This window comes from Dipodomys ordii, unplaced genomic scaffold (assembly GCF_000151885.1).
Source record: "Dipodomys ordii isolate 6190 unplaced genomic scaffold, Dord_2.0 Scaffold130, whole genome shotgun sequence".
In the NCBI taxonomy this organism is placed as follows: domain Eukaryota; kingdom Metazoa; phylum Chordata; class Mammalia; order Rodentia; family Heteromyidae; genus Dipodomys; species Dipodomys ordii.
In genome coordinates this window covers 2,789,535-2,811,197 of record NW_012267346.1, presented here as the reverse complement: position 1 = coordinate 2,811,197, position 21,663 = coordinate 2,789,535, and the positions used below count along the sequence as shown (strand labels likewise).

At 38.2% G+C, this 21,663-nt stretch overlaps 1 protein-coding gene and 1 long non-coding RNA gene across 3 annotated transcripts in view; one reads left to right on the top strand and one right to left on the bottom strand.

Moving 5' to 3' along the window:
• LOC105996369 overlaps positions 1-17,480 on the bottom strand; it is a 51,407-nt gene extending 33,927 nt beyond the window's left edge. The window contains exon 1 of the long non-coding RNA XR_001175603.1: positions 17,237-17,480. This is a non-coding gene — a long non-coding RNA (uncharacterized LOC105996369). The remainder of the gene's footprint in view (positions 1-17,236) is intronic.
• Positions 1-21,663, top strand: part of Cap2 (CAP, adenylate cyclase-associated protein, 2 (yeast)) — a 102,369-nt gene that overhangs the window by 23,617 nt on the left and 57,089 nt on the right. For both annotated transcript variants that reach the window (XM_013030427.1, XM_013030426.1), the window contains exon 3: positions 13,507-13,584. In XM_013030427.1, the coding sequence (XP_012885881.1) occupies positions 13,507-13,584 (78 nt within the window). The remainder of the gene's footprint in view (positions 1-13,506; positions 13,585-21,663) is intronic.

Here is a 21,663-nt window from a genome sequence, read left to right as displayed (position 1 = left end):
GTGGTGTGTGTATGTATGTATGTACATATGTATGTACATATATATAATGAAATTCTGTGCCTCCGTCAGAAAGAATGACATTGCCCCATTTGGTAGGAAATGGAAAGATTTGGGAAAAATTATATTAAGTGAAGTAAGCCAGGCCCAAAGAAACATAGGTCCCATGCTTTCCCTTATTTGCAATGACTAGTACATGTCTAGGACAAGCAGAGAGGGTCAGAGGCTATGTACATATGACCATATAAGATGATTTAAGTGAAATGTACCCCAAGACAGGGACACATGTGGTTTTTTCTTTCTTGCTATTGTTTTCAATGTACTTACAATGCACTATGTGATTCTTTTGTTTCTTTTGTATGTTCTTCCCCCACATTATTATCCTGTTTTCACTGTATGTGATTCTGGTGTTCTGCATCTTGCATATACATTTTCGTAGTGTGGAGAGGGGAAGGGATATAGCTGAATGCTTGAATGGGGATAAGGGTTGACCCATTGTGACGATGAGATGTACAGGACACTATGTTGAAAAAAAACTTTACAATTTGGAGGGGGGGGAGGAGGAATTGAGGAAGGGATGGTAGGGAAAAAACAAAGGAAGGGGTAACAATGCTTGATAGGAAATGTACTCATTACCTTACTCATGTAACTGTAACCTCTCCGTATAATATTTTTTACAATAAAAATATATATAATAAAAAAAGAAAAGCCCCCCAAAATGACATTTGATCAAATTGTGGTGGGTATCTTTACACAATCATTGTTTTTAAACTATACAATTACTTTCTCCAGGAAATTTCCTAAAACTCTTCTAGGCCCATGTTCTTCTAGGCAAATGTTCCCTGTTACTTATTGCCAAATTATCTCCCTACACATACATACACATACACACACACACACACACGCGCGCGCACACACACACACACACACACACACACACACACACATTGTTGTATAATTCATGCTTTCCCAGTGGTTGAAAGTGCTTTCAGCTCTTTAGTGATAATTAGGCATTAGGAAAATAAAAGTTTCAGGAAAACAATGCGTGATTTGAATGCACATTAATATGCATGACACTGGATGCTTTAAAATACTTTGCCCTCTGCTGGACAGGCAGGAAAATAAAAACAACTCATAATAGGAAAGCTTGCTTTTTTTTTCTCTCTCTTTTCTCAAAAGAAAGCCATTAATCAGGTCTCCTATGGATCTATTCACTGTATCAAGAGCCCGTGTTTAAATCTGTTGAAAATGGGGTTGACTAGGACATGTGTTGGATGGACCACTGGGGTGTTGAGGTCACCTTAACTGAGACGAATAATGCAGCTGAGATTCATAATAAAATTCCCAGGCTTGGAGGTAGAAGTGAAGTGATACTATGGAGCTGTTCCTCAGTGTCAGAAAATTGCGCTGGGGCTGATGTAAATACTTTTGTGAGCTAGAGGTTGCCTAGGCAACAGTCCTATTAATGAAGAATAAACCTCATTTATTATCCGTGCCTGAATGATTTTTTTCTATAAAATGTACCTAGTAGTCTAACACTGACATTCTCAATCTACCTACTCATCTTTTTTTCTAGACTCCAAAACTATTTAGCCCTATTTAATAAGCATGCCTCCTTTCTACCAATGATTGAAGAAGAAGAAGAAAAAATCAGTAAAGTCTTAAGGGCAGTAAAAATATTAATTTATAACAATTACCTAATATAAAATTATTGCCTTTTTGATAGATGGCTTTGGCTAAGGCAGAGCCTGAAATTAACTGAGACTTGGTTGCTATTTGAGCAGGCAAGTCTTTAAATTAACTCATCTTTATGATTTAGTGGAGTGTTGCCAACATACTTTTAAAATAAGTAGAGGGTGACATTACTGTTTCCTTCCCCGAGTCAGACTGTAAATTCAGGCTCCATTTTATTGTGCAGTCGTGGATGAGCTTGTAAGCCCTTGCAGAATGCCTGTTGTCTTGGAGAGCTACAGAGCATGGGAGACTCATGTTAAGAGATGCTGGTGAGAAATGACTGAGTACCAAGCCCTCTGCTTCCTAGATTCTGGAGAAAAGGAAGTCTTTTATCCAAAATGAGCATAGTTATCCTTGTGTTCTCTTTTTATTATGAGATTGATTCCTGGTCTGTTTTGGTTTTTGTTTGTTGCTGTTGTTGTTGTTTTGTTTTGGTCGCAGTCTTATGGCTTGCATTCAGGGCTTGGGCACTGTCCCTGAGCTATTTTGCTCAAGGATAGCACTCTACCATTTGAACCACAACTCCCCTTCCTGATTCCTGTGTTTTGTCAAACCATTTTAGCCAAAGGTGGTTAATTCCAGCAATCCTATCATGTCTATACAATGAACACCTTACACGTATTACCCCCACACTAATTATTCTCTGCATTCCTGACTGGCTTTCCCTGATTTATAACTGATATTGTACCTAGGCACATAGCAGGTACTCAACGTATTCCTAAATGTGGCATTAAACAATAATGTTTTACTCAGAAATTTATTATTTAAACTTATTATTTCAGACTTTTTAATTTAAACTTATTATTATGTAAGCTTATTATTTCATACTTGTTTTTTTTGGCAGTCCTGGTGTTTGAACTCAGGGCCCACAAGGAGCTACATCCCTAACCATTTTTACTTTCATTATTTTTTTTCAAATAGGGTCTCATATTTAAGACGAAACTATGATCCTCCTATTTACTCTTCCTATATAGCAGGGATGACAGACACATGCCTCTGAGCCCAGATTTTTATATTTGAAATGGGATCTTACAAAAGTTTTGATGAATTCTTTTCTGAACTCTTGATCTCTGCCTCCTGAGTAGTGAGGATTACAGGCAATTTAGGAAAGTTTGACAACTGATCTATGAAGAAGAGAACAAACACCTTTCCTACACTCACTACCAGTGATAACATCCATAGGCGGCATGCATATTTATTTCATGATGACATGTCTCTTTATCTTAAAAGCCACTTGTACAGTCTTGTGTTCTTAATAAGATCAAATCATATGATCATCTATAGGGACGAATGGCTCATGCCATTCCTTGGCAGGCTGCAGGGAATCCAGGTGATGATGGAATGATAGGCCAGATAGGGTCCAAACAAAATGTAGCCCTTCTGTTGCCTCAACTCAGCAATTTCAGTAGTCGATCTGATGTCTTAACTCCTAACTTAAGACTATGTTACTGACAGAACAGCTCTTTCCCTGAGAACAAGTTTTAGCAGAAGCACACATACTAGTTTCTTTGTCATTGAAGATTCTCATTTGCTCATCTGTGCCATTTTCCTAACAGCACTGGGAAGAGAGAGAGAGGGGATTCCTAAACTTAACATGCTAAATAGGCAGAAGTCCGTGGGAAACCCAAGAAGTAGTGAAGAAACATTCTGTACTTGAATGTTTTATTCTTAGCTGTAACAGGATAAAGGGATCCATGGGTTGTTGCTTTAGGCTCCTCCCAATCTTTTTCCTCTCTTTCAAGAACCTCCTCCATATAACTACCATGAAACCAAAATAGCAATAACACACACAAAGAATAAAAATCTTATGAGCCGGTCCCCAGTGGCTCACGCCTGTAATCCTAGCTACTCAGGAGGCCGAGATCAGAGGATCCCATTTCAAAGCCAGCCTGAGCAGGAAAGTCCGGAGACTCTTATCTCCAATGAATTATCAAAAAGCCAGAAATGGAGTTGTGACTCAAATCGGTAGAGTTGTAGCTTTGAAGAAGGGAAAAAAAATAAAAAGCAAAGCTCAGGGACAGCCTTCAAGCCCTGAGTTCAAGCCTTAGGACTGGCACACACAAATACCACACAACACACACACACACACACACACACACACACACACACACACACACACATCTTAGGTAGTGGAAGAAAAAGCATCATTAGAGGACTTGGCTATTTTTGAGAAATCCTTTGAAAACAGAGTGCTTCCTGCAGAATCCCTTCCATCACTGTCTCATCATGGGCTCTTCCAGAGGACTGCATCTACATGGCATTCATAACACCCTACCTCACCTACAGCACCCCAGCTCCCATCGCAGGAAGATGTTAGATCACCAAAAGGATGGAGCTGGGATGGACGTTCCAAAATGCCCCCTGAAAAAATAAAACAGATGCTTTCTTCATTTAAAAAGAAAATGGAGGGGAACAAATAGTTTAACTCTTCGCTCTGGTGGCTGAAGTTGGACTTATATATTGACATTTGTCGAGTTCAAACTTCATAATAATTTATATTCATTGGAAAGCCTGACCGTGCTGTCCCATGCCTGTATCCCTTTCCAGCAGTTTTTCTCCCCATTTTTCTCCCCATTTGAGATTTGAACTCAGGACCTTGCACTTGACAAGCATCTAGCAATTGAGCCATGCCTCCAATCCTTTTTTTTTAAGATAAGGTCTCATGCTTTTGCCTGGTCTGGCCTCAGACTTCTGTCCTCTTACTTCAAACTCTGAGTAGTTGAAATTACACGTGTGTCATCAGACTGTTCAATAATTCTTGAATACTTATTCAGGCAAGGAATAAGGTGGGGACAGAGATTTAAGGAGGAAGGTGGACATTGAAGTAGACCCCTTGAGTCTACTTAGGATGTTGAAGAGGAAGCAGACAGAACTACCCAGAGCATGAGGCATTCATGACTTTAGAGAACCTCTCTGTTCATGATCAGGGAGTCTAGCCTAAGAAACTGCTTTCTCCCTAACCATGATTGACTGGGCACACGGTTTGCATCACTCAGACCTTGGGCTAAAACAAATGCCCATAGAATACACCATCACCATCAGTGTTTCCGGATGAGTCTATCCCCCATCTGTTGCTTCTTGACTACTTGCCATCAAATTCATTCCGTTCCTGAGCTGAATTTTCCATCCTCTCCACAGTGAGTAGAATTCACATGAAGCAGGAGGTAAGTATAGATTATCTGTGGTTCACAAACCCCACTCAGCAGAGGAAACAAAAATAAAATAACATGAAAAGCTGACTCTTTAGGGACTTGGGTCACTGAGGAAGCAGTGCGGGGCGGGATACTGTTCACAGTTCATCTGAAGTGATTATTTGTATGAGATTAAGGAAAGAACACTCGTGCCGATGAGGAGACCTGGACAATTTTACACCTTGTCTATCGACCTTGGGAAATTCACCATCTTCTCTATATCTTTGTGTCTTTTTCAGAAAGGCAAAAACAAAATGCTGTGCAAGACAGGCTGTGGGTATATAAATAAATTTCTTGTTCCCAGGGCTCTTTGAAGCAGGGTGCTGGGGTGCTTGGGAGACCACCCCAGGAATGGAACAGAGAGTACTTAGGAATCATAGCTCTGATGCAGATAAGACTGATTGTACAGGGCTTTGTAAACCAGGCAAAAGTCTGGGCTTTATCCAAACTCTTTATAAGAAATGAGAACTCTTGAAGCGATTACAAGTCCATATCCAGGCTTTCCCTGTGTGTGGGGAGGGCAAGAAGCATTCTTTCCTTAGCCAGCAGCAACTGCTCCCAAACACCATTAGCACTTTTTTTTTTTTTACCCAGGGCTCTTGTTTTCTTTCTTTTGACTCTTCTTTTGTACTCCCCCATTACTGCACTGTCCTGTACTCAGCACAGAGGCAAAGTGCTCATTCGACTGTTTTATAAATACTGCTGGGTGGTGATAGTTCTCATGCCTGGCTTAGCTCATGCCTAACTTGTTGTCTTCCATTAGACAAGTAGTCAGGGCTTCAAAAGTCAGCCTTGCTGATATTTTCAAAATAATGTTGTCCTGACACCATAGTTACATCCAGCTTACATGATCTGGCATGTTTTGGAGGGGAGAGGCAGCCGTGGGTTTGAACTCTGGGCCTGGGTGCTGTTTCCTGAGCTCCTTTACTTTCAAGTCTAGCACTCTACCCCTCGAACCACAGTGCAACTTCCAGCTCTTTGTGTGATTAATTGGAGATAAGAGTGTCCCAGACACTTTTCTGCATGAGCTGGCTTTGAACTGCCATCCTCAGACTGGCATTTTTTTTAATTGCCAAACTTTCCCATTTTCTCATGCTTCAAGTCCCTCCCTTGATAATAAAAGAAAAATTAGAAATCTGGAGTTAGAAATTCTTGCCTCTGACTTGGTCACTAACTGGCTTTGTAACCTTGGGCAAAAATACTTCTTTTCCACCCCCTACCCCCCACCAGCCTTTCATCTTTTTGCTTCAAACAACAACAACAAAAGAAAAAACAAATGCTGAATGAAATGAGCCCTGTCTGATGGGCTGAGTGTGCAGTTCTCAAGTGAGAGGCCTTGGGAGGGGTTGTGCTAACTCAGCTACTATGAAAAACAAGGTGGAAATGAGAGACAAAGTAATAGACAAAGCATGGAGCATATCGTTAGAACCTATAGCTTTCTGTGTGGTCCGGAGCCCTTGAGAACTTGTCAGAAATGCAACGTCTCAGCTCACCCAAATTACCTGATTTGGAAACTCCACAGGTGGGACTGAGGCCAAGTATTTTAACATATGTTCAAGAGAGACCCAATTAAGCTTTTTCTCTTTTTTTCAAGTTCATAATGTGTCATCTCAGATGTCATCTAAAATCTAACTTTAAGGGATCAGTGCTTATGTTCATGACTATGAGATTAGACATCAGGGCTGCAAAGGTGGCTCAGTGGTAGAGTGCTTTCCTTGCATGCATGAGGTCCTGGATTTGATTCCTCAGCACCACATAAGCAGAAAAGCTAGAAGTGGTGCTATAGCTCAAGTGGTAGAGCGCTAGCCTTGAGCTGAAGAGCTGAGGGACAGCACTCAGGCCTAGAGTTCAGGCCCCACGACCGCATCCACAGTCTTATTTTCAACAAAACCAGGAAATAGGTGAAAGTTATCTTTAACATTCTTATGCTCTCTCTCTCTCTCTCTCTTTCTCTCTCTCTCTCTCTTTTCCTTCCCTCCCTCCCTTCCTTCACCCCTTTTTGCTTTCAAAAAATAGTCCCTTTTACTTCTTCATTGGCTAAAGTTCAAAGAAGTTCCCCTTCAAGGTAGAATACAGTATCTCTAATTATGAAGTAGAAGTCAGGCAAACCTGCCTAGGAACCTGCAAATCATACAAATATACAGATACCCTGTCCTTAGTCAGAGGAAGGGGGCCCCTCCTCTCTCCCTTCTGTCCTCAGGAAGAGAGCTGGCACAATCAGAAGGATCTGGAAAGGTCTTCAGCACATGCATGCACCTCAGTGCTGCTTTTCCATCTTCCAAGTCTTACTTGTGCCCTTTCTCCGAGTTGGATGTATTTATTTTACCACCCATTTAGGATTTTGCAGCCTGTAGCTTTTCCCGTGAAATGCTGCAACGCTCTAGTGGGTATTCAGAGATCAATCGGGTTTCCCCAGAGCATCAGCACGCTCTCCCAAGAGGGTTAGATGAAAATAAGTCATCTTTAGCTGGTGTCTGCTTGCTGTTTCCCAAGGCTTGCTTTAAATTGATGACTGGAATTCATCCTCCTGCTCTTCACCCTACGACCACAGAATAATCAACATCCCAGCAACCTGTCTGCCTTAGAATCCCACTTACCAAAGTCCTAACTGATAAAACAGATAAAATGCATAGCCTTGATTTTTTTACCCTTCTCTTCTCTGCACACACGTGATCATGGGCAGAAAGATCCACATGTTCCCACACAAAGGTCACTGAGGCACCCAGAGCCCCACATGCATGTGATGGACAAACTCAGCAAAAAGCCCTCAATTATTTGTTCTTCCTGAAAAGCCCTACGTTTGACTTTTTCTTTCACAATGTTTTGAACTGTCTGAGTGAGCCAAACTCTCCCTTCAGAGCCACCAGACTCAGCAGGTTCAGTAAAATTGTTCCTGAATAGGGTGCTGTCTGGTGCAGGGGACTCATGGAATTTTACAGAAAGAAGAAGCTGGTGGATCTGAATATCTCAAAGTTAGAATGGCAGTCCTTTGACATGCGCACTGATGATGCTCTAAATGGATATTGTTCAGCATCGGCTAATTGTGTCCATAGTTCCACAGAGCTAAAAGAAGGGACATTCAAACCCTCATTCAGACTTTTTCTATAGAAGCAAAGCAAAATGAACAGGGTTTGAAGCAGATATCCATCCAGGTATCCAACCATTCTCCATCCCAACCACAACGCCTATTGTTGAGTGAAAGGCCATTTGCAGGAAGAGACTAATTAGTGAAATTGCCCATCTTCACTAATCAGACCTGCCAGAAAATTGCTCTATTAGCAACAGGCAAAATGTTGTTACTAGGGAAAATAGAAAAGGCTAATAACAGTGTTCTTCTTGGGATAGCTACAAAAACATTGTTAAATGCCACCTCTGGCCTACAATTTCAACTATAGAAGTCAGGCCATCCCAGATCACCGTTCCCATGGCAACAATAATTCAGAGTCTCTGCAAGGCTTATCAGAGATGAGAATGGTATCTCCATATTATCGTTGCTGGGAGAACTGCAGTTATTTTATTTATACCCAACCTGTGAAAAGTTGAATTTTGTCATCTTCTTTTGGAGAAGTATGATCATTAAAGTCCTTCTGAATCACTGAAAAAAAAATGTGTCTTGATACATGGAGAAAACATGGGCACAGCTTGGAACATCAGAATTCCTTAAATGTCCTCCAGGCCAGTGAAATTTGAATAACTCTCTTTTCTTCCCTAATTACTACCAGAAATTTGATACTTCGACCAGGGAAAAGAGAAGGGAAGAAGATGATATGTTTCAAAATGTCTTTAAGCAATCTATCGTGTTGATGAGGATTGCTTTTGTGATTATAAATGTAAACAGTCTACAAATCTTGGTTTGATTTCAAGCATCTTATTTTTGGAAAAAATGTCAATGAGAAGCAATACGATAAGGTAGTAAAAGCTTAAGGTGCCCATTTTAGTACAAATTTTGGAAAATTTATAGATGTTAAAATGTCATCATGGATGGAGTGATAAAAACCTAGTTATTTCCTGTTGAGTTAATATATTTATACGTGGAGCCCAGAAAATTGACTGGTATTGACATTGGGATGAAATTAACCTAATCGTCATGTAATTATAAGAGGGCTTTGCTCTTAAAAATGTATCAATTCACTTCTTAGCTAAATATCATACAAGTAAGTTATAATGAAAACAGCAGAAATAGAAGCTGTCCCCTAACAGATACGCAGCTAGCAAGAAGCGTAAAGATGAAATCATAAAGTGAAAAAAGAATATAAATCTGTGACCAAAAAATACTGAATTCTCTTGGGGGAGATTTCTTTTCAGGAAAGAATAATTCTCTTTCCACAAATAAAGAAGGATGAGGGAGATGCAGGATTTAAAAAGTAAAATAAATCAACTTCCTTACAGAAACTAAACAACAAAAAAACCACAATCTAAGCAATACAGACCAGTAACTGACAGCAGCTGAGCAATACTGGTTTCTAACTCTTGGAAGGTTGAGGCAAGAGGAGCTCAGGAGTTTGAGGACAGCTTTAGCTACATAGAATTCCCAACACGCTTGAGTGTCATAGCAAGAGCCTATCTCATAAGGGGGGAAAATCCCAGAGCAAGCAGCACCCAAAGACTTAAATAAAGCTTGGACACCACCACTGTGGAGCAATTCCTTTTCCTGTTCTCTGTTCCTATGGGCCATTAAAAGAGGAGACCACACAAAGCATCTCACCTCCAGCTGCTGTTGGAAAAGAAAATACACTGATCTCCAATATGGTTTCAAGAGACTCAAGAAATCACCTGTGTTTTATCTGAAAACATTTATCTGGACATAGTGAATTAAGCATGGGCAAGATGAAAAAGATCAACATTGTAGCTAAAAGTCATGTGGTAAGGCACAGCATAGCCTGCAAAGTAGAAAGGCTCCAACTCTTCTTTTGTGTGTTCATTACTGAAACAAAATGCCTGAAAATCATTAATCCATTGGTTTATGGATTTTGGTTCTGTGAGAAAAGAGTGTATCTATTGCAGAAGAATTTGTTCACCTCATGGTCTGCAATAAAAGGAAAAAATGAGAGGCAAAAGAGAACAAGATGCCAGGATCCCCATCAAGGTCCCCCTTTCAAAGACCTAAAGACCTCCCAGTAGGCCCCACCTCTCAGATTCTAGCTCCTCCCAGTAGCACTAAGGACTATGGCACAACCCTTTATAGATGAGCTTTTGGTGGACACTCTAGATCCAAACTGTAGCATCCTTGAAGAAAACTAACTTAAGCAGCAGAAATACATGGCCGTTTAATAAGAATGTAATGTATATTCTGAGAATTCAACAAGAGTATAAAAGTAACTTTAAACATATAGAGATGTGTGGAATAAAAAAACAGAATGGAAAAATCTATCAAGTCAAAAACTAAATATAGCATTAATGCACAGAAAGTGTTTGTATTTTTAACATAGGTGAGACTTGTTGAAATTTTGCTTAACAATAGAAAAATATGTGATCACAGGTAACAATGAAATTAGGTAGGCAATGTAATTAAGGACAGAATCTAAAATCTGTGGAGACATTCATATATTAATCAGTGTGAGGCAACCATTAGAATCTCTTTTTTGCCCTTTTTATTTACTTTAAGTAGTTGTACAAAGGAGTTGCCATTTAATAAGGCAGTTTATGATATCTTGATCAGTGTATCTTGATCAGTGTCACCCCTTTCAACATTGTCACCATCCCTCTCCTATTCACCCCTTCCTTCCCTGTTCTTAATTTTGTAGGATATATACTAGATTCTTGACTACATTCTTACCTGCTTCTCTTCTCTTATACCCCTTCCCTTGACCCCAACCCCTTTGAAGTACCCACTTCCTGGTGTTTTAATTTACTGAGTTTTAACTTTGCCTTTCTAAGGAATTGCAGTATTCAAGTTCTCTCTTGAATCTATCATATTTTAATTAATACATTTGTATACACTTCTAACATATACCACCTAACATATTTACTTGAAAGTTTATAAGCTAAATCTAACCTCTGCATATAAGGGAAAATATACATCCTTTGTGTCTCTCTGTACTAGAATCACTTAGCAAAAGCTCTCATAAATAGACCAGAAAACATATTGAAAAATACAGTAAGAAATTTACCTGCAATGAGAAAAGGACCAAATCTATTCCAAAAAGGAAAAAAGAAAAGTAATATAGAAATGCTCAAGAGCCAAATAATAAAGCTGTTAAACCTCAATGATAAAGAAATAATTCTCTCAGAATCAAACCAGAGTAAGTCAGTTTCCTACTGGACAAATGCCATCATCTCGTCTTGAGCCATGGGGAAGGAAAAGCCACCCAGAATAACACAGGCATGATGATAGCAAGGAGGCATGCTTAAACCTCAGAGAAGAGAGCAACTCTGAGTATTTTCAACCTCATTGAAAATACTCAATATCAAATATCCAACCAATGACAAAATATTCAGATTACCCAGAAGTGGTTAAATGGTGGTGACCACATTCCATTTGCTTAAATGTAGAACATTTACGCAACTGTGGAAATTGGGGTTACAGATAGTCTATCAATGACAAAAACTTATCAGAATAAAAATAATAACTAGAAAATATGGAAGGTAGGAGACCAGAAATGGATGGAGGGGAAAAGGTAAGAAGTTATTTTCTCATCTTTCTCAGCAAGCAGTCAACCAATACTGTAGAAAATTATAGCATGTTGTTTGCAATGCAAGCATGTCATTATTTCAATCTCTTTCTATTTTATAATCCTTTTTTAACCTTAGGAAGATAATTTAGGACATAATAACATCTATACTGCTGAAATTCTTTTCTTTGAAGTTTTACAGTTCTTTTACTTTTTCATCTCTAATGTTATTCAATTATGATTAAAAAATAGTACTAAGTATAACTCTAGTCTGTAAGTCTCTGAATAGTTGTGGAACTGTGGATCAAGCCCAGGACCCTGCACATGCTATACAAGTACTTTCTAGCTATACAACCCACCCCACCTGCATTGGTTTTTAATAGTTGATTACAATGACATTCATCTACTGTTAATCATGATTAGCTCTAAGATGTCAAGCATTTAAAAAAGCTTTAATTTTCAAAGCATGCTACTTGTAACAAATTATTCCAAGTCAATACTATTATCTTACACCTAAAGATAGGTCAAATACTCAGATATAGTTAATTCTGAGTGGTAGGGGTATTTAAAATTACTTTTTCTTGGTACACTTAGTGTGAGTAGGGAGTGAGGAGAAGAGAATATGTATTTAAGGTCATTCCCAAATGTATATCTTTTTATGTGGGAGTGTAATCTTGAGTCTAAATGCCAGCCCTTCTATTAAGACATCAAATGGAGGGAAAGAAGGAACAGCTTACACCAAGCAAAAGGAAAGAAATGTAAATATTACCTGATAAGGAAGAAATAATTGTATTGTCAAAGCTCATAGAATTCACAAACTTTATAGACCATGATAATAACAATTTGCCTTGTGAAGGTGAAAATATGTCTGTGACTCTAAGTATTACTATTCCACAATACTGTGAAGTGTGAAATTTATGTAATCACCTAAGCTCCATTTCTCCATCTTTAAAGAAGAAGAAAAGCGAGAGAAGGGGTGGGTTAGGAGCAATGGGTGACAATGTTATCAGACACTTTGTATTCGTATACAGTCTTGTAGAATGGGAACTTCTTTGTACAACTACTTAAAGATAATAAAAAAAATGAAAGACATTAAATGTTACTAAAATATATTTTCTGGGTTCATTTGACACCCAGTGAACAGATCTTCATGGAGATGTCTTAGAGACAATTCTCTTTTCAAAAGGAAGTCTTTGGATTTAGCTTTTCATGTTTGTTGTTGTAGTGCCTAAGGACCAAACTAAGGGCCTTCCACTTGCTGAGCAAGAGCTCTTTTCCTGAGCTAAATCCCGAACCCCCAATAGAAATTATATAACAGATTTTGAGCAGAGTTGGAAAGAGAGACACCCTCCTCTTTGAAAACTGGGGCTCAAATGTTGGAAACAGCTTTGTCGAGATACAATTCACATATCTTAACATTCATCCTTATGATTCCATGTGTTCTAGTGTACTGTGTCACCAAGGTGTGATCACCAACTGTCTAATTCCTGAACATTCGCAGTACCCCACCCCCAAAAGAAATCTTCTACCCATCAGCAGTTCATGTCCCATTTCTCCCTCCTGCCAGCCCCTGGCAACCACTAATCTACTTTGTAGATTGGCTTATTCCAGACATTTCCTATAAATGGGATCATACAAATGAGCCCTTTTGTGACTGGCTTCAGTCATTCAGCATAATGTTTTCAAGATTCACCTATGTTGGAGAATGTGACTGTCTTATATTTCTTTTTAAGGCTGAATAATATGCTACTTTACAGCAATATCACACTTCGTTTATCCAGTCATGAGTTGGTGGACATTTCATACTGTTTTAACATTAGTGTGAATAATGCTGCCACAAACACAGGTTTTTGTGTGAATATCTGCTTACATTTTTTTCCTCGGGTCTATTCTAGGTCTGGACCTGCTAGGTTATATGGTAAGGAGTTGTTTAGGCACTCAGACACTCAAACTGCCATTCTCTTTATCCATAGGCAGAAATGGTGCACGGAGCGTTCCAGGCCCAGCGGGCTTTCCTTCTGATGGCCTCTCAATACCAACAACCCCAAGAGGTAAGTGGATATTGTGAGAAACAGTGCTGCCTACTGAATGGGCAGAGTAGGCCTAACCCAGGCTATCAGCAGAACCATTTCCTGGCAGAGACAGCCAAAAATGAGATGTATAACACATGGAGGTCTGTCTCCAATCCAGATCATGCTGTCAATAGTTCCTCTATCTTCTTAATCTCAGTAGATAAGCAAGCATTACAAATGTAATGTGCCTCCGAATTACTAATGTGTCACATGACTATGGCCAAGTTATATTAAGACAATGGATATCATCAGTGTAGAAGGTCAACTCATTTGAAACATCTGTATCCTTTTCTTTATACTAGTCTCACAACTTTTTATGACCCAGGAAGTGCTCACTACTAATTCTTTGTTCTGATTTTTGTATTGCTTTTTTATTAAGACTATTCATATCTACGATTATCTGTAACTTCCTCAGGTACATGTATCAGCTTCTGTATTTTAAGTAGCATAATCAGGCTGAATTGGTTCTTCTCAAATATCTGTGTTCTAGAAGGTTTCTTTGTGCTTTCTGATTCATTAGGTCTGGAATATGGCCTAAGACCATTTATTTATGTGCTGGTCCTACGACTTGAACTCAGGGCCTGAGTGCTGTCCTTGAGCCCTTTTGTTCAAGGCTAGCACTCTACCACAGCTCTATTTCTAGCTTTTTGATGCCTATGTGGTGATAAGATTCTCATGAACTTTCCTCCTGGTTGCTGGCTGCAAACTGAGCTTTTCAAATCTCAGGCTCCTGAGTAGCTACGATTATAGGCATGAACCACTATGCCTGGCTCCAAGACTGCTTTTCAATAAGCTCCTCAGTGATGCCCAAGCCATCCTGTCTGGTGAGAAGGAATCTTTAATAGTAATTTGGACACAGGGAAGGAAGATAATACAGAATAGAAAGCTTCAGGTGGTGCCTCAGATTCTGCTACTGAGAGTTAATGCTGTGGAAGCATAAAGCCTTAAAGCTAACTTAACTACAGTGGTTATTTGTAGTCTCAGCCACATGAGTCTGAGGAGAGAGCCTAGCTCCACCCTGCCTCATTCCTGCCTTTGCAGGAATAATAGATGAAATAGTAAATGAGTGTTATTTTAAGCCACTGATTAGCTATGCCGCAATAGAAAACTAATATGGCTTGTCTTTGATTCCCTTCATCACGGACTCTGAAACAATTGTTATAAGACTATGGGATAATGTGCCTTGAGTTTCTCCATCCACACCCCTCCATCTATCCTGAGAGAAGCAGGAGTGTCTGCAGCTGTGACTGACAATGGTGACTCCATTTGAAGTTTCTTTATCGTGTTGTCTGTCACTACTCAACAGGTCTGTCTAATAGAAATGTTTTCAGATTCTTCAACCCCATAGAAAAAGAATATATACATATATATATATATATAATATACAGGAATATATATATGCGATATATATGTAATGAATACAGGAAATGAAGAAAATGGCAGGAAACATGACACATCTCTCTGTAATAACCCTAAACATTAATGGACTCAATTCTCCAATCAAAAGAAGAAAAATAGCAGATTGGATCAAAAACACATGATCCATCCAATATTTGAATTCTGTTTGGAGTTATTTTTGAATTGATTAAAGCTTCCACTAATTATGATATATGTCTTTTAATACATTACCTGTATGTTACAGTCATTGAATAAATAAAAGCATAATCTCTGATCTTAGATAAAAGAATTCAGATACAGACATTTGCACAAAATAACATACATATAAATATAAAGAAGCATCAAGAACAACATAAAGACCATCTAGCTAATTTAGAAAATAGCTCTATTGCAAAATATATATATATGTGTGTATGTATGTATATATACATATATGTATATAAATATATATATGTGTGTGAATATATTTAGCTTCACCATACAGTTGAGCACATTCTTGTCATGTTCATTGCTTCTCTTATTTTTCTCGTAATTCATCCTATTGCTCTGTCCTTTTTTTCTTTCTTTTTTTTTTAAAAGACTGGTCATGACCCACTGAATTGATTTCACAATGTACTATTGGATCACCTCTTGTAATTTTTTTTTTGTTTTTTTTTTGTTATTTTTGGGTCCGGTCGTGAGGCCTGAACTCTGGGCCTGTGCGCTGTCCCTCAGCTCTTCAGCTCAAGGCTAGCGCTCTACCACTTGAGCCACCTTCCCAGCCCACCTCTTGTAATTTAATAGCACCTGTCTTGTTGACATAACATCTACAACACAAAACTCATTGCAAGACATTTGCAGAACATCTTATGCTTTTCTTGTCTCCCTTGTTGTAATGTATAAAATTAATCTGCAGGCAGAGGAACATCTCAGGCCTTCCAGTATTTGCATCTAGAATTTTTAGCAATGATTTGCAAAGCCAATCTTCTTCCAATTGATGGAAAGATTTTTGTAGAGAAAATTTCCAAGAAACTCCCACCCTGGAATGCTCAATTATTCTTTATCTTTATAATAGCTGGAAACAGGGGATATATATTTATTTCTAATTCATAAGCATGAAAAAGATTATTCAAGGGTACATTAATGACCTTCGTTACAGGATCTGGTCCTGGATTCATTTCTTTTCCTTTTCTCCAAGAATTTTTTTTTATTTAATTAGTTTTTAAAATTATTATCAATAAGTAGTTGCATTAAGGAGTTGCATTTAACACAGCTTTTCTTTACTTATCATCTGTTATCTGTTACTTTAATAAAATAAAAATAAATAAATGCAAGAGCTTAGAGTTTCCTCTGAGAGTTTTGGTGCTTTTTTTAAATTTAAATTTGTTTTAACTGCTAGACAAAATTGTACACATTTACAAAGCATAATACATGTATACCTTGTATAATGTTCAAAATACATTAATAATTTGTCAGTTTAAAACTAAGAAAGAAAACCTAGTGACAGTAACTGCGGGATTTCAGTTCACTGTTTAGGTGCGTGAGAAGTCCAAGCCACTAAGCAGTAGAAATGTTTGGGATTTTAGTATGTATAATAATAAATAATAAATGTTGGAAGAGATAGCTACATGAATGCTGATTCAAAGATTGCACATTGTATATGTGTATGGAAAGATCACATGATATATGACAAATACACACATTTTTATATTCTTATATTTAAATAAACATTTAATTTTTTTATTTAAATTTTTTTTAAATATGTGAAGGTGTTTAGGAGCAGAAACTTTGGATTTGGGATTACCTGGGTTTGAAACTCTGAATTAACTCGGTTAATCCAAGTAGCAGTAAAACTGAGTTGGCGCTGGAGGCATGGCTCAATAGAGCACCTGCTTTACAAGCCAAGGCCTTGAGTACAAACCCCAGTACTGCCTGATAAAAGAATAACATACTACTGTCTGGCTCTCTTAACTTTGCTATCTTTTTCTGGGTGGCTATTGGTGAATTAACCTGGCAAAACCAACAGTACATTTCTTCAGAGACACTATAACCAAACCCACTTCTTGATTACATCACCAGGAGTAAGGCAATTAAAGTTTCTGAGTTGTCTTATCTTTAAAAATAAGGATAAAGACAATGGTTGCTATCTGCAGAGTAGTTATGAGGATGCTTGAGAGAGAACAGCCAAAAGTCAGGTGCCTGAGAGAACTCAGCATTAGTTTCAACAAAAAGCCCCCAAATCTCAAAGGCTTACCAACATAGGCCTTTTTTTTTTCTTGTTCATATAAGATCTCTTGTGGTTCTGGTTATCAGTCTGCTGTGGCAGGGAGCAAGCTTCTTCCATACTGGGGCCCTATCTTCTCTTGGTCCATAGCCTTTGAGTTAACTGCAAGATTACTTCCAGGCAGAATTTTCTAGAGGCCTAGAAGTGGCATCTGTCACCTGTATCTTCATTCAGTCTCAGGGCAATTCTTGGCTGCAAGGGAGGCTGGAAAATGTAGTTCATTGTGTGCCTGAAGGAAGAATTCACAACCTCGGGAAACATCTAGTGTGCCACTTGGTTTAACTATACTAAGGTCTCTGTTAATGTGTATGTATTATTATTCCAAAAACTCAGAAGAGTTTTTTCACATCAGTACCCCCCATTTCTCTAGATCTAGAAAAAGACAAAACAGACTTTCAAATCTAGCAATTGAATGATTTATTGCACTTGTATATGAATAGAGAGATATAACTATATCTACAAAAGTAACTTAAAGTTTCTTTCCGTTAGAATGAGTTCATTCTTTTTGCAGTGACCATAAGATGCCAAATAATTATACAATGTTTTATAAGTCCAAAGTATTCATGTAACTTTGATCTCAGAGCATTACTTGGTGCTAGTGGCACGTCTGGAAAGTATAAAAGGAAAGCAAATGAATAAACAAAGCCAAACTCCAAAGTATTTCTTAAGTCTATCTGAGAATATGTCTCAGCTTTGACTCAATCAAGGTTGCTGAGTCTTCTTGAAAGACTTAGCTGTGATTACTGCCTCTATTTTCTATTGTCTAAACCCTGTGACAAAAACCACAATGCAATAAAGTAACGTTTGGCTTCAAAGGGAAATGCCACTTTGAAATATTGCTACAAAACTGGAATGTTTTCTTAATACCAAGGCACTGAGAAAACTGCCATGAGTTATATATGCAGCCAGGTTCTGGTGGCTTACGTCTGCAACACTAACTACTTAGAAGGCTAAAATCCAGAGGATCGTGATTCAAAGGAAAGTTTTTACTCTCTCTCCAAAATAATCAGCATAAAGGCAAGATAGAAGCACAGACTATGTGGTAGAGCACCAGCTGAGCAAGCAAGCAAGCAAGTACAAGGTCTTGAGTTCAAATCTTCTGAGCAAAGGAGGAGGCTGCAATGCTTGGTAAGAAATGTACGCATTATCCTGCCCATGCAATTGTAACCCCTCTGTACAGTATGTTCACAAATAAAATTAAATTAAATTAAAAAAAAATCTTCTGAGCACTGGGGAAAAAATGAGTTGACAGATAGATAGATAGATAGATAGATAGATAGATAGATAGGATTTGAATAGATTCTTCAATCTAATTTTTTAAATTTAAATTCACTTACTGAATTTTTAAGTTACAGAATCTCTGCATTCATCTTGAAAACAAGAAAGAACTATAAGAGAACTAATAAGCATTCTTTCTTTGAGTCATCCTATTACATTTTCATTTGACAGTGGTATTTCCCAGGGGCCAGTTGCACCATTTTGAAAAGCATATCACCTTAGAGTCAAAGCAGTGTCTTACTCTATATTTTCCCCCAAATTAACACAATATTTTCCATAAATATGTAAAAAACTTTCTGTTCTTCCTTTATCACCCATTCAAAAGCACCCAAGGGCAATATAGATATTTCATTTTGGTAAGACACATGGGCTTAAGCTCAATGAAGCAGCTGCCCACAAACGAGCTAGGTAAAGCAGATGAAATCTATGACTGAGTGATACTTAGAGGATTACGTTCTGTAACCCCACAGCTTTCTGGGTAGTTTTTCATGTGGCAGATACAGAAGTGAAACTAAGGGAAACCTTTCCTTTTCCACACACACAGCAAGAAAATTGCCTTGATCATTACAGCCTGGTTAGCACAAGAAGGCTGTTGCCCAGGCTGGATATAGATGCTAGTAAATGCAGAATAAAGCACCCAAGAAGGGACAAGAGGCCTCCCCTGGTGTGGTATTATCAGGATCTACTGGAGTTGACAGCCTGAAGCTTCCCAGGCAGCGCTGAATCCCAACAGGAAAGCTAATCGTTGGTTTATCAGGATGCAGAGAGGAGGGTCACAGAAAGAGAGTAAGTCTGTCATTCTTCTACCCAGACTGTTTGCTTTAGCTTCCTAAATCTGTGAAGAGCCTGTGAGCTGTGGCTATGGGTTGGTAGCTTTGTAGGTATTTTGAAAGTCAGGACTGTGGAGGCAGAAAGGATTTGCTAAGATCCTGTCGCACTGGACTATCTCTCACAGTGACCTTTTTTTTTTTTTTTTTAAATCTGATAAGGCACATTAGCTCATCTCCCTTTGTGTAAGACATGAATTAAACAATGAATGGCTGCCCAAAGGAAGTGAAGTAGTTATCACACACTAGGGATTTGGGAGATTATCTAGGGGTTAAAGGTTAATAAAGCAAGATAATATCCTTTGTTTTACCAACTAATTCATACTTGGTTTCTAGAATTCCAGACTGCCTTGAAGATAAATGCTACATAATGGATTTATTTGACTAGAGCATTTTTCATTTTCCCATTTAGTTACATGGTGGGATCACTTTGTATTTTTAATAAAATAATTATCGAGTATTTCTCATTCTCCACAGGGAAATTTAAATAGCTGCTCACCAGGCCAGCAAAAATTCTGATATAAAAAGTTGGAAGAGCTACAAGATTTGGGCTTTTTTTTTTTTCTTGCCACATAATTTTTTTTTTAAGTTTACAAAGAAGTCCCTGAGTCATTCAACAAATATCCTCAAATACAGTGGATGAACCTATTTTTGCCATTCTTTTGGGATTGGCTACTTGCTCATCAGCCTTAAATTAAGTCTACTTTGCCCCCACACGGCTTTGATCTTTTGTACAAAGCTAGATATGTGAAAGCTGCAGGCGAAGAGAAGGTAATTCCAAGCTGGCGTTCCAGTCTAGATCTGCTGTCATAAATTAGTTAGTAGAGGGCATGGTCCGTTACTTTTTATGGTCATGTTCTATATTTGTATGTGCTGGGAGACAGATCACATGACAAAACCATCATTTGATATTAGTGTTTATGTGCACTAGCTAGCGAAGGTTCCTTGTTTGTGTCACTGTGCTGTTCTTTTCATTTGTATGATTTAGCTCTTCATTGAAAGTGCAGACACTTCTCTGAGTTACTAACATTACAAATAATCCAGAATAAATTTTATGTAATTGTCTTCAGAAGGAGACGAACTTCAGCACACCCAACTAATTAAAATGCACAGCGCCTCCCAGAGATTTTTAACACATATGTTTCGAACATGAGCAAATGAACATGGCCGGAATAATAAAGACCAAAATCCACTAACACTTTTTAGCTTCTTTCTTGAGGTGGATACAAAAGAAACTTGAAATTCATTTACTTGAAAGGAGAGACATTTGTTTCTCAAAGAGAAGAAAAGATTCCCCTAATTTCCTTTTCTTCTCTACATCCTTCTCCAGGGGCAGTTTAATATTTAGCGTTCTAGTGGCAAGCAAGAGAATGTAACTGCATTGACATTTATTCTTGCTCATAAAACTAAACAGAAAAAAAAAAAACATTCTTCTCAGGTTTAGTGACTTAGCTGCTATGTGAACCAGTGTTTCTATATCTGGAATCAGTTATGAGATCAATTTTGCCTGTAAGTGATTGGTTTAGATTTCTTTAAAGCCCTTCTTTGAATTTCCTGACCTCCATTAGTTTATTTCTCAGGGTTTGTTTTTTAACTAAGAAGATTCTAAGTGCCTATTCTATAGAAGTTCAATGAGCACTTCTACATCTATTATTATTGTATTTGTAAGTCATCATGCTTTGGAAAAAGGGAGATTAGGGGATGCTATTTGTCATGATTTGTCCTGTGTTTTATGCACATTTGCCATGTGTGTATTCATATCTTAGCTTAGCAGGTTAGCATCTCCATGCCTCAAATCCCACTGCCTTCCCCTACCATTGTCCTCTACTAAGGAACATATTCATCATTCTGATGACCTTAGAAAGCCCTGAACTTAGCCTCTGCTAAACCTCTGTTCATGTGTCATTTGTGAAACATTCTGGGTATTATTTTGTGCCTCTTTTTTTAATCTCCTCAAGAGATTCTAAGAACTTCAAGAATCATTTGAGTTGATGTGTCTTTGTGGTTTTTTGTTTTGTTTTGTTTTTTACATATAATCAGTCATCTTTACAGCACTTTATTTGATACCAAGTTTGAACAGAAGACAGGTTCAGGTTCCTTTGTTTGGTTTGAGGGATAAAGCTAAGTTAATGACAGTGGATCTTGGAGGGGAACAGGGAAAAGTAACATTTTTCTTTAGTATTATTATCTTTTTTTTTTTTTGGTCGGTCGTGGGGCTTGAACTCCGGGCTTGGGCACTGACCCTGCACTCTTCAGCTCAAGGCAAGCACTCTACCACTTGAGCCACAGCGC